The 13,584-nt window shown below is 40.5% G+C and overlaps 1 protein-coding gene across 1 annotated transcript; it reads left to right on the plus strand.

The window, feature by feature from the left end:
• The first annotated feature begins 1,105 nt into the window (after window positions 1–1,105).
• On the plus strand, window positions 1,106–5,997 carry lactb2 (lactamase beta 2). The gene is made up of 7 exons (XM_022761824.1): window positions 1,106–1,325; window positions 1,976–2,136; window positions 2,261–2,381; window positions 2,489–2,673; window positions 4,121–4,269; window positions 4,436–4,523; window positions 4,648–5,997. Exons 1-7 carry the CDS (start codon window positions 1,204–1,206, stop codon window positions 4,689–4,691), a joined length of 870 nt encoding a protein of 289 aa, XP_022617545.1. The 5' UTR covers window positions 1,106–1,203; the 3' UTR covers window positions 4,692–5,997.
• Window positions 5,998–13,584: the final 7,587 nt, after the last annotated feature.

Raw genomic sequence — 13,584 nt, forward strand, 5'->3', positions numbered from 1 at the left:
TCTTCAGCTGTGATGTTATTGTCATGAATCTTAGGATGACAGCAATGCAAAACTCCCTTAAGAAAATCCCTAAAATTTCTTCTAAATTAGTTCTCATATTAATATGTCTTTATAATTATGTGCTATTTCATTAACCCCCCCCCCCCCACAGACAGGTCAGAGGTCAGGATCAGATACAGAGCAGCAGCCATTCAGTTGGTAGTTTTACGTGGTTAAACGTCTTTTAATGATTTTGGTTCCCTCAGTTTGAGGTGTAATAAAAACGCCCATTTAAACTTTGGGATTAATGAGGGCAATAACAACAGTCATTAAGCCAGATAGCTCTGATATTTGACACTGAACTGTGAGGAGCTGACAAGCTTCATAATCATTACCAAGTAATAAAATTCTCAAACTGTGAAACGCTGATAAACCAGGACTGTTTAATATTTTCAAGTACCACAGTGTCACTGATTAGGTGAGGGGGTGACTGAGCCATTATCAGACTGGACAATGGCCCCACCTAGTGTTTGGTTCATCCTACTGACATTTACTGTGACAGATATTTAGTAAACATCCTGCCATAGGCCTATCAGCCTGACTGGGGTATGCTTTTGTGGCAGCACTAACTGCATGCATTTCTTTATTTAATTGTGAAAAAGCATTTGTACAGAAAATTAATATGGCACTAATGTGAAAGTAATGTATGCAAGAGGGTTTGTAGTGTGAGAAGGCTTTTATAAAGGGTTTGGCCCAGGCAATCAGTAATAGACAGATAGATGGAATAATTTTGATTAAAAATCATTTTTATTCTACACAGGAATGTAACAGAGAGAGGTTGGAAGCTGCAGATTTACACTGAAAAAACATATATAACACATATAATATTGAACTGGTAAAAGAATCCAGACATAATAAGGCAAATGAACATCACAGATAAAAGGGAACTGCTACTAGGCCTAGAATAACATGAGAATTAACAAAACAGTAGAGGGTGATGTATACAGCGTCAGATAGAGACAGACAAAATACAAACAAAACCCCTACTACTAGTACGAAAGAAACGAGACTTTTATTTTGAAGGCTCCTTTGGGACATACAGGAAGTAAACATTGATCACATGCAGTTTCCTGTATATATCCTGTTTGACGAGGTTTTGGTGAACTTGTGTGTCAGTGTGTTTTGTCCTGTTACTCTGTAGCTAACGTCACATCGGCTGCAGCTATGAGTGCAATCATTCCTCGGATAGAGCAGCTGTCCGCCCGAGTCGTCCGGGTTTTGGGCTGTAACCCGGGACCGATGACTCTGCAGGGGACCAACACTTATCTTGTTGGCACCGGGGAAAGGTGACACTAGTCAAGCCAACATTAGCGGTTACCATGTCTGCTACAACATGTTTTCTGTTTCATACTGTACGTATTTGGAAACGTAGTCAGCGTAATGTCTTGCTAACCAAGAGCATGCTTCGTTTGCCCACGGAAAAAAACGTCACGCCAAATCCCCTTCAATATCTTCTATATTCAGTGTTTCCTTTCTTGTAGGCTAAAATACATAGCCTATAAACCAAGATTGACAATGTATACTGAATAGCCAGGACCTACTTATTATTACGGCATATACTCAATATTAGAGATATCAATAATTTGGAGTACTTTTTAAAAGTACTTGACTGAAGTTAAAAACACGATTCTTACATTGGCACTCTGAATTGCCCTAGAGTAAAAGTTTGGTTTTATTCTGTCATAAAATAATATATTCATACCTTGACTTGTGAAAGAACACCAACTACATAACACAAAAATACTGAAACCCCAAAACAAAACAAAAAACTAAATTCTATAGAGTATGGGTTAAATGTAAATGCAAAGTCAAAAAAATAAGGTAAAGTTAGACATTTTTAATAGTTAATAAATGAGTAGAACTGGTGTACATGGATATAGATAGCCACTTTTAAAGCCTTGCGTATTTAAATATATAATGTGTGATTTTATTGCAGACGGGTGCTGATAGACACCGGAGAACCTGCTGTGCCTGAATACATCAGCAGTCTGAAACAGGCACTGTCACAGTTCAACACCAGCATCCAGGAGATCATCGTCACACACTGGCATCACGACCACACGGGAGGAGTGGAGGACATCTGCAGGGACATCACTGGTGAGGACTGACTGTGTGGAACATGTTCAATGACCCCTGGGCTATTTAACCCAGTTTTAAAAATTTTACCGTTCATTACTACATTTCGGCCCAATATTATTCTGTTTATTATTCCCTCCTGCAGGTTCTGAGGTGCGAGTCAGCAAACTGCCTCGCTTCCGCAAAGCAACTGACACAGCCGGGGACAAGAGCTATTCTTACCTAAAAGATGGAGATGTCGTCCAGACAGAGGGTGCTACACTCAAGTCAGTTCTGTTTAAATGCAAGTTGAATATATCATTTAATAATATATCATGTTAAAAGAGGAAAGTGATAATGTATGAAAGATAAATGATCATGTTCCGCTCCCCAGAGTGTTGTTCACCCCGGGTCACACCGATGACCACATGGCCCTGCTGCTGGAGGAGGAGCAGGCGCTCTTCTCTGGAGACTGCATCCTGGGCGAGGGCACGGCCGTGTTTGAGGATCTCTACGACTACATGAAATCTCTGAAGATCCTGCTGGACTCTAAGGCCGACCTCATCTGTGCTGGGATGTGTGGTGCGCTAATTTATTTTTTCTTTTTAAACCCTTTTCTTTTACTCAGGGAAGCTTCTCTGAGGGCCAGTACAATCATAGTCTGTCTCTTGGGAGTTGAAGGCCAAGGGCACCTCAGTGGTGGTACTAAGTGAGGGGCCAGCACCCGCACTGGGGCAGGTGGGGGTTAATTGCCTTGCTCAAGGGCACCTCAGTGGTGAGGGAACAATAAGGGAGGGGCCAGTGCTGCTCTTTCACATTCCCCACCAAGATTTTTCTTGCTGGTCCTGTGGATTGAACCAGCGACCTTCCAGTCAGAAACTCACTCCTCATATTTCATGTTTTTCATCCCTTTAATATCGATTCTCATGGTTTCATTGAAGATGCTTAAAATTAGTTTTAGAGCTGCAATAATGATGATGACGATTATAATAATCATTATTGTTATTGTTTATTGATCTTTTTTTTCAAATTCATTGATTCATTTTGCTTTAAAATGTAAGAAAAAAAAAAAGCTCTAATCCTCACATTTGAGACAATGCAACCAGTGATTATCTGGTATTTTTTCATGATAAATGATCTCAGCGATTAGTCAATTTTGTCAGTACGTTTTCTGTTGATCAACTTTTAGTTCATTTCAGTAACACTGTTTTTTTTTAAGTCTATGTATTAATTCAATACCGTGTCATTTATTAACAAGTATTTAGTTTCACACTTAGCTATAACAGCAGTTTTCTCAAAAATCAGTTCTTTGCAGCTCTAAACCAGTAGGAAACAGGAAATTGCGAAGAGGAATTGATTTCCGGTAAACAGTGTAACGTTAGCCGTTAGCAAAATGTCAGCAATTTGGCTACAAAAGTACACTGGAAAGTCCCAGCAGTTAACTGGCAACACGTACAGTGTGCAAGGCTCTAATGTGGAGGGGCGGCACTAAGTGTTAGGAAAATTTGTCTATTATTCCTACATTTATTCTTTTTTTGAATGATATGAGTGAAATTAGATATTAAAAGAAAGATTCTATGATTTTCATGTATGTGTTTATGTTTTACAAAGGGTTTAACCTGAGCCATGCCATACAACAATGACAGCAGTCATATCACATCCATACAGGGTTAGTAGTACACAGCTGGTACATTTTTTTAAAGCAGGGGTATTGTATCAGCTACACAAGTTCACGTATTGGAATCGGTATCGGGAAGGAGAAAATGGTATCGGAACATCTCTGATTTCTACCTTTTTCCTTCTTAACCAGCAGCTATTGTTCTCTGTTGGTGTGTTAAGATCTGCTTCCTATCAGTTACAGTCAAGCACACAAACAATCCTCTACAATTACTTTGTTTAATAAAGTGAAATGATTTGAAAATGAAATGATTATACATGGTTTACACTTTAAATTGACATTTTAAATTAATCAGTCTGATGCGTCGTTCATTAAAAGAATCTTGCTCCGCTGCTGTTCCCGGTGCAGGTCACGGCCCCGTGGTTCAGGATGCTGGCTCTAAGATCAGACACTACATCAGCCACCGGCACCAACGAGAGCAGCAGATCCTGGCGGCCATTCAGGATGGAGCAGGAAAGCCTTTCTCCTCCATGGAGCTCGTAAAGATCGTCTATAAGGTCAGGACCGAACCCTGTGTGTACACCTTAACCAGATTTGGAGTCTAGTGGCATTCACGCCAGTGGGAGCAGCCACCCATCTTTGTTCACAGAAGCGACCAAAGCCATGTACTGTGCTCTGTTATTTGAGACACGGAAAAAATGATTTTGACTGCTTGTCTTCCAGGACACTCCTGAACACTTGCACCAAGCGGCTAATGTGAACCTGGTCCATCACTTAAAGAAACTGGAGAAGGAAGGAAAGATTATTTTGGGTATGTCCTGTCTTCAACAACTGCAAAAACTATTGTGAGAACCTCAACCAAATCAGGTCAAGGACAATGATAACCGCTGAATGTGCTGTTATGCAAATTTGAATTTTTTTTTTTTTTTCTACAGTTGATGAGACCTTACAGAACACCAAGTGGAAGAGTAATCTGTGATGTCCACCACGACCATGATGAAATGGACTCTGATTGAGCATTTGGCCAGGATGATGAAAATCCATCTGGTTCAATGATTCAGAATTTTTCAGAACCCTTCAGCGTAATGTTTGTGCCGAAATGACTCAGGTCTGCTGATTGACACACATAATCAAGGAAAATCAGGGATGGTGGTGGAGGTTTTTCTTGACTTTGAGTACACAAAACAAGACCAACAGCAGGACTCACCAGGACTGAGCTGCAGCCTGTGTCAAAGTTTAACAAGGCTAAAATGAAAGGAAGATTAGCCCCACCCTACAGTGTGATTGATGTGCCACAGTGCCCTCATCTGGCAAAGTTAAATGGCTTAACTTCCTTGTCTTATTGCTTCTAGAGGGGCTCTTTTCTTTTGATCACTGAAAACAGATTCTGCTGCCTTTGCCACAATAGCAGATTCTAACTCCAGCCAAGGCCCTAAACCTGACAATCCATCATGAAATAACCATTTTATCAATGGAGTTTGGTACACAACCCTTTCTTTTTCCCCATTCTCTTCCTCCTCTTTGGATTCCATTTTGATTTCTGTGGGCACTGGAGGATTTTGTCAACTGATGTCCAATGTCCTTTAGAAAAACAGCTTAACTGGGTATAACATTTAAGAGGTGGTAGTCTGTGAAACTTAATGAACAGACATAATGTTTTATCAAAGTAGTGTTCTTCAGGAGTATATACCGCATACATAGCATAGTATAACACTGAATTTGCATATTGTAGGTATAAAGCCCTGAGGGCCACTGGTCTCAAATCATTTATCCTGTCAGTTAATTGTTGCTTGTTATGTTGTTGTTGGCACCTTCTCATCACTGGTGTTTATTCAGCCTATCTCAGGACAGGTTTTACATGTGTATCTTTTGGGGGATGAAGGCCCACCTGTATGGGAAGCACTGGGTAAAGGAAGGTCAGTAGGATAAATAATTAGGCTGAGAGTATCCAATTTGATGTGCTCTCAGAGACTGTTGACTGTGACAGATGATGAAATATATATTTCTATCCAGACCACCTGATAAGTTTTTTTCAGCTGTCGCCTTTTTCTTTTAACTTTGTTTTGATTTAGTCTCTGTTCTCAGTCTCTGTGAACTTTGTACCACATATTCTGCACAAATTTTCAGTTGGTCACTAGGGGGCAGCATCTGCTCATTCATTATATTGGGTGATAATTTCAATTATAAATTAACATAATTTGCTCAAACATTACAAATAGTTTTGATTTTTTTTTCTTCAGAAAATTGTTTAAAATAATACTTGTAAAGACTGTGAATGTGTGTTGGAAAAGATATATTAAAAAACACTAAATACCGAATGAGTTGCTGTTTTATATTTCTGACCATGATGGAGTGTATTTGTGATAATTATTAGATCATCCTTAAGGGGACATCTTATGGTGATTTTTATGTATCAAGTATAAAACGTGAATACTTTAGTTTACCACTTAAAAAGAGCTTTGAACAGCTGAATATAATCTCCGTTAAATCAGCATGATGATCCCACATTCTGATGAGTAATAATAAGATCTAGGTCTTTTGTTTGAACCTTTGACCTCTGGCCAACCCCTCAGTGAGTCTGATCAGTTTTCATTTTGACTAACAGAATGGATGCAGTCTGTTTGGGGACTTTTCTCACAGCCAAATGTGGAGCTTTCTCCACGTCTTCAGGTTTTTCTACACAAAGTGCTCGCCCTGGGGCTGACTGGTGACTGAAATCAACGTCATCACTTATTATGAAGAATTACAGTGCATGAATCATGCAGCTCAATGGAAGGACACAACAGGCTGAAAAGTTTACAACAAACATCAGTGCTGCAGTAACACAGAGAAGTGCTAAAAGAGATAAGTGGAATATATGGTGCACACAGCCATATGTATGTTACAGTGATATTGGTCATTTTCAGAATTTCTGTTGATCAAATTGTGATAAACTAATCAAACAAAATTAATTTTAAGACTTTCATTTTAAATCACTAATCAATCAATATAGTTACTGCTGAGATCTCACATTAAGATCACTGTAAATTACACCGAATATAAAGTGAACATTCTCTCACTATAAGAATATTATATTATCTTTTTTTTTAATTTATTTAATCAAAAGGCTGTAAGGCTTAATATAAAATATTAAACCTAAAGCTTTCATGACAAAACCAAGTGGCACACAAAAATGTGGCCCAAAGGTAATTAATTTGCAAATTGATTTATTTTATTTCTAATTGTTCCACAAAAACATAAAATTAAAAAAAAATATCCATTAGGTTTAATTTGTGCCTAGGTCAGAGAGCTGCCAGAGACACCCAGTTCTGCAGTGTGGTAATGAGATGAGTGGAGGTGGTGGGGGAGAGGGAGGGAGGGAGGGGAGGGGAGGGGAGGGGAGAGGGGTAAAGATAAACAGCCGAGGAGCCTCTGAGCCACAGGAACATGGCGGCTTCGGCCCTGGACACTGCTGCCGCTCCGTCCCGCTGACCGACACCGCACCGACATCACCGGGAGACACATCTCGCCCAGCACGCGTCCATGCCCTCTCAACTCTCAGGTAAGTTTCCTGTTATTCTCCTGACTAACCCCCCCACCCCTCGCTCCCCCTCACAACTCGCCCCCCCCACTCCCTTCAACTCCCCCACCCTCCACCCCCCCACCCCCCATAAAAATAATAAACCATATAATATTCCTGTAAAGTGTCTGTACCGGTTTATACCGAGGTTATCGTACTTTATGGTGCATTTTGCCTTGTTAATAGCGCCGCGACATTACCGTTATGAAATTTGAATGGTGTTATGAAAATATATTATGGGGTGAACTAGTTGAGTCCGGGAAATAATGTTAGAGTCGACCGGTGTTTATCGTGCAGGTTATCAGTCAGTGTCCACGGTGTTTTAGCCTCTTTAATGAATTGTTGTTGGGTGAAGACATGTCGGTGGAATTGACTGAGTGACAGCTATCAGTACTGTTTTCAGGCGAAATTATCGTTAGCTAGACGGATGAAAAACGCTACTTTACGCCGGTTATCTGGCAAATCCGCTGCCGGGTCTCCAGTGTTTGGTGAAAAAAGTAAACGCTTACGTGTTTAAACGCGTTCAAACATTGTGCGATTACTGCTCAAATATCCCAAACCGGACTTTGCTTGTTTAACTTTAACAGTTAGCTGTTAAAACCCCCTTCCTGATCCACACAAGCGACAACTGTGGGCTTATGTGAACCGTGAGACCGGACGTTAGCCTGTGTTTGTGTTTTGTTGTTGTCGAAGTAAAATTTCACGACCCGTAAATTTAAGCTTTGGTTGATTTTTGGAGGTGTTTGTGTGACTGAAGTGAACTTATTGTAGTTTTGCAGAGAAAAATTTTGAGTTATTCCCGGTTGATATCGCTCGGACTTCCTCAACCGACTCAACCGTTAAGCGAAACAGCTATAGCCACACAGTTCCGGTCTGGTGTTTCAAAATAAACACACTTTTTGTATTTAATTACATTTTCTTTGATAGGTTGTATTTTGTGTGTGGATTACCACATTTAGCTACAGATGCACGTTTTCCAATGAACTGTCATATAGCATGTTGTTGTTTTGAAGCTGTCAAACACTATCCAAATCAAGTGCAGTATCACAGGACTGTTGACCGAGATAATCCCATTTACGTGGTTTACAAAGAAAATCGTAGCTGTAGCCAAACAACTAGTACATTCAAGTCCAACATCTATACGACACGATTCTCCAGTGTTAATTTTGGTACTTTCGTAGTCTTTTTTCTTTTTCTTGCTTATATTTTGAAGAGAAAATCGACCAGTGTCCGGTCTTGTTCCTGTTTACTCTTGTTATCTTGGCAGTGTATCGATCAGCCCAAGGCAATGAGGTGAAGAGACGTATGTCTAATCATGCTGTAATAGAAAAAATAAAGTAAAACTGATCCTTGAAAATGTGGAAATGATTTAAACTAATGTATTATTTCTAGATCATAATCTCACTCACAGCAATACCAGTGGGAATAAAATCAGGTTAAACAAAATATGTCAGGGAGAAAATACAGTACGAGAGGTGGCAAGACAAAAATATTTCATAAATAAATAAGTTAATTAATTAATCACATTAAAATGTCCACACAATAAAATATTTTGCTTTAACACATTACATACATTTTAAGATGCATGTAAATTTACAGCAACAAATACATGTTATTGCTTCAGTGTTGAGGATCAGTGCTTTGCATTGTGTTGTGTCTGTTTAAAAGCTTAACATGCATGCTTTTAACAGCCAATTTACAAACCAAGACTTGTATATTATTTGTACCATTGAGCATTCATTGCATATTGACCACTTAGTGTTTGTGTGCTTCTATGATAATTATGTGTGTCCATAATAGTAGCATGGCATTGGATGAGCTTTCAGAGCTGTGTCTTAAAGAGTTGCACAAGTTTATGCTGAAAAGAAATACGGCTCATCTTAAACCTTATTGTCTAACAGTTGGGTTGGTATTTGTCAGTGCAGTTACAAGAATTTGTCTTTATTTGCTGTTGTGTTGGTTTGCCTGTGTTTGCTGATGTGCTGGTATGTTACTATAAAGAACCTGTAAATTTGCCTACGTGCCAGGTGCCATCGCACCCCTCGGGATATGTTATCTTTGAGGGCTGGACTCATGATTTTTTGGCTCTTTCAAGCTTATTTGCTCTTCCCTGCACCCCAAAGTGAACTTTGAAAAGGATTGCAACACACACACCAGGTTGCCAGGATCTCTGTGTATCCCCCTTTTTCTGTAATCTGTTTGGCTCTTATGTTTTCTCTTAGATGCTCGAAGGTGTGCATGCTTGTTTTCTATTTTCAAGGATCAAACTGGATCTGTTTTTACTTTGGTTTTGTCACTGCTTTTTTTAATCATTCGGTTACCTCTGCCTTATTGTACAATGGCAGCAATTTGCCTGCTCATATGCCAGTGTGCCTCAATACTGTTTCAATGCCAAAAGTACCTTATGTGTAAGTGCTGCAGCAAGAGTGCAGGAATGTACTTAAGAACAAGATCTTAACATGAGATTGGCAGTTTGCCCAGTGTGGGATCCTTAGTCGCTTGAATTCACTAAACCACGTGAGGGCTCAAATAAATGCCCTGACCAATGACAACAGCAGCAGCAGCAGCAGCAGCAGCAGCAGCAGCAGCAGCAGCAGCAGGAGGAGGAGGAGGAGGAGGAGGAGGAAGAAGAGGAGGAAGGGCTGAGGCTTGACTGTGCAGTTCTCTATAGCAGGTTTTCCACCAAGTAAATCCATGCTAATGAAATACATATGCACTTTTTAAACCATGATCATTGAATCCTTGTCTTAATATTTTAACGTTTAATGACTGAATTGGATAGACGGAATGTCCTTAGGTCTAATGCTGTTTCATTTGGCTGTCAGTATGCAGTAAAAGAAGCGCACGCTAACCAGGTGATAGGGATGTCAACATTGACTGCCGCAATGAAGTTGGACAGCATCGGCACTGTCAAGAGTGCAACCAAACAAACCTGATGAACATTTCTTGGTAAGCTTGGATTCACATAATCCAACAGCTGGTGTCCTCCACATATGAAGGAACAAACCTTTTCATGCCTTCAGAGGATGAGTACTTTACCCTCACATTGTCCCAGTTTAATTCTACTCAACAGTGGTTCATCTGTACATTTTCCTGGTGTTGAGTGTGTGCAGATGTGTGTGCGGTTGTCTACTCCACAGTGTTTGTTTATGTCAGACACAGACACACACCGCCACCTGGCCTTCTGTCACGTAGCAGAGACAGTTGTCCTCCAGGTCTGATCCTCCTGAGACCAAGTGCTCTAATTAACCAGCACCACACACACACAAACACACACACACACACACATAACGTATGCACATGTACCATCTGATGCCTACCGTACTTTACTCGTGTGACACATTCACACATCAGTTGCCATTAGTAATATGTATTAGTAATAGAAGAATGTGCATTTGTAGGAATGTGAAGACTAAGAATTAAGCAGCATCATGCATCATGTACAGTTTTATTTTGTAAATAAAAATTTTGCTGTTTGTTGTCTCCACGGTTTTGTGACAGAACCACAAATATAAAATCTACCAGAGTCCCATTTTACACCAGCTAACAGTTGATTCAAGTTTTCATCTTTTCTTCAGACAGCAGCCACAGTGGCGTTACACTTGCGGATAGAGCCCCAGCTAACATTTGCAAAATGCTCTGTGCACTCAGTGGCTTGCCTGATGTGTAGCAGCCAGACATGTCTTTCAGTGGTCTTGCTGTAAACAGTATCTGTTCTATCTGTTTTATTTCTATGAATGAAACTGCCTGAAAAAGTGCAACAGGATCCTCTTCTATTCAGAGACTCAACCAAGATGAAGAAAGGACCACAACACAAATAGACCGCACAATCTGAAAGCTAATATGATCCGGGGTAACTAATAGGTTTTAGTGCCCGGCACTGAGCACAGAAACAGGATGTGATGTCATGGTTTGGACGTATAAGGCAAGTCATGGATTGTAAACAGTCAATGAGAGTGATTCTGCTGTGTGTAGTCTAGTGGTGTAGTATTGTACAGAACAGGCTGTAGGGACACTGCTAGAATCAGTGACACATTTGCACTGGAAGCATTAAGATTGCACTGTTTCTGTTCATCGATGATGCAAATTCACAGGTCAGAGTTAAACAAAAGGGAATTTTATATGCCACCATGCTGCTGTGATGTTACAGATCATTTCAGGAATCTCATTTGATTGAGTTTTCTCTCTCTCTCTCTCTTTAGACTCTCTGGGCTTTTGTGTAGTAAATATATATAACAAGAAGGAATTTCAGGCATTTGATCATCTTACAAAGGAAGCAAAACTGCTTTTTTTTAGAGTGCAAGAAAAAAAAAACACACATATGTACAGTCAGGCTTGTAGCAGTCAGCATGGCCATCCTGTGTGCAAACTTTAATGAAAGCTGTGCAGGGTTGAAGCACCAGACCTGGGAGCCAAGTCAAGCAGGTTGCATAACAAGTGCTAATTTGGTTAGCTGGAGCTGACGGCGGCTGTAATTCTCCTGCACTGTGACAGCAGGGCTGAGTTAGGGAGAGAAAGAGTCCACAGGCCTCCAGTCGGATAATACAAGCTAATAGCATAACAGGCTTTTGCAGAGCAAACGTAGGCCATGGCCAAAGCTAATTGTGGCATTCATCGACGCTTTTTGGCGGTGCGGCGTTGTTGCTGCGATGACAGTGAGGAGGTTAATCAATCCAAGAAATATTGTTGTGGTTATTGAGGCCAAAATTCATGCTAGTGTTTAAATTCAATAGTTGAATTTTGATGCAACACTTCCCCAATCTCATTTTCACATTGTTTTCAGAATCACTTGAATCTCTGTGGACAAATGAGTAATTTCAGCATGACATTATGAAATTTATTGCACCAGGAAATACTCTTAGACTTCATTCTACAGACAACTTCTCTTTTTTCACCCCCAGATGCAATCAAAACTGGTTTGGGGCTGACACAGCTTGGTTTGTTGTGTTTTTACTCAGCGTCACACATCTGTGGCTGTGGGGTGCGTGCTGTGAGGAGTTTGAGGATAAAGGGACGGTTGTAAAAATATAAAAGCTCTCCGCTGGCAGAAGCCTGACTAATCTTTTGAATGGCTCTTATTGTCATTAGTAAAAGTTAAAGAGTCGGGTCTGAAGACAAAGACGTTGTTACAAGTCAGTCCAATGTCAGATACTTTGTGACTTAAGTAGGACTTGAGTATTTGCTGCTGAGCTGTCAGTTAAAGTAAAAAAGCACCAACACAGATCTAACATTTTGACATGATGACAGTAATGTAATGTAATTTGATGCATGTGCATATACGGATTGAAAATAAGCAAATGAAACACTATCATAAAAAATTAAATGCATCACTGTCAACTCAATTGAGAACCACAGATGTGTTTGTTTACAGATGGGTCATTCTTTCACAGAGCACAGTGTGTTATATGTGTGGTGATGGACGTCTTGATTCTGGCCAGGATTATGAGAGTGCGGTCAACTTGTGTTATGTGATGGTACTGTAAACCAGCTCTGGGCTCAGTGTGGCTGCAGATCACGTGTAACCATAGAGTTTAATCACAGCCAGGAAGTAGGCCGTCTCTCTGCGTGTCTCTCATTGACTTTCTGTGGCTCTCTCTCACTCTTCTCTTCCCTCTCTCATACGTTCTTACAGTGTGTGCGTGTGTGTGTGTGTGTGTGTGTGTGTGTGTGTGTGTGTGTGTGTGGTAGTCTACTGTAATATCTCTTCTGCAAATAAGTTACAGTGAAACTCTCTATCTCCAACAACAAAATGCTGCAAGCTACAGCGCAAGTCTGTTTACATTTCCCCTCCCTGGACTCAGGAAGGGATGGTTAACTGTACTGTACCTCAGGGGAGTATGTTGTGCGATCAAGTTATTTGCATTTTTGCCTGTCCTTTCCCAGAAGCACATTGTGGGCTGTCTTGTTAAAATGTTCTGTAGTGAGCATTGTCTTCTTGCAGCAGGAAATGCAACAACTTTTTTGACTAAATAAAGTTCCACCGACTCGTTTTGCCTTTAATCATATCTCACTGTCTGTGACAGCTCCACTGAGGAATGTTTCCTGGGATTATTATTGATAAAACTTTCTGACATGTCACCTCCCTACACAACTTTCAAGTGCGCAAACTGAGCTGAATCACAGCCACAGAGTCTTTCTGTCACTGTGTGTTCAGGAACATTTGTACTTGCATGTGTGCTTGTGCAATTCACAAAGCAGTTGGGTAGAGATTAGCTGTCCATCCCTCCTACACACACACACACACACACACTGATGCACACACACACTGACACATGCACACATACGCAGCCATCTCTCAGCGGTGGCAGGTGCA

This window comes from Seriola dumerili, unplaced genomic scaffold (genome assembly GCF_002260705.1).
Source record: "Seriola dumerili isolate Sdu_G_001 unplaced genomic scaffold, Sdu_1.0 BDQW01000432.1, whole genome shotgun sequence".
NCBI classification, from domain to species: domain Eukaryota; kingdom Metazoa; phylum Chordata; class Actinopteri; order Carangiformes; family Carangidae; genus Seriola; species Seriola dumerili.

Coding starts and splice junctions, on each gene's coding strand:
- lactb2 (XM_022761824.1), top strand. CDS start 1,204: ATGAGTGCAATCATTCCTCGGATAGAGCAGCTGTCCGCCCGAGTCGTC. Junction 4,270..4,435: donor TCGTAAAGATCGTCTATAAG/GTCAGGACCGAA, acceptor CTTGTCTTCCAG/GACACTCCTGAACACTTGCA. Junction 4,524..4,647: donor GGAAGGAAAGATTATTTTGG/GTATGTCCTGTC, acceptor TTTTTTCTACAG/TTGATGAGACCTTACAGAAC.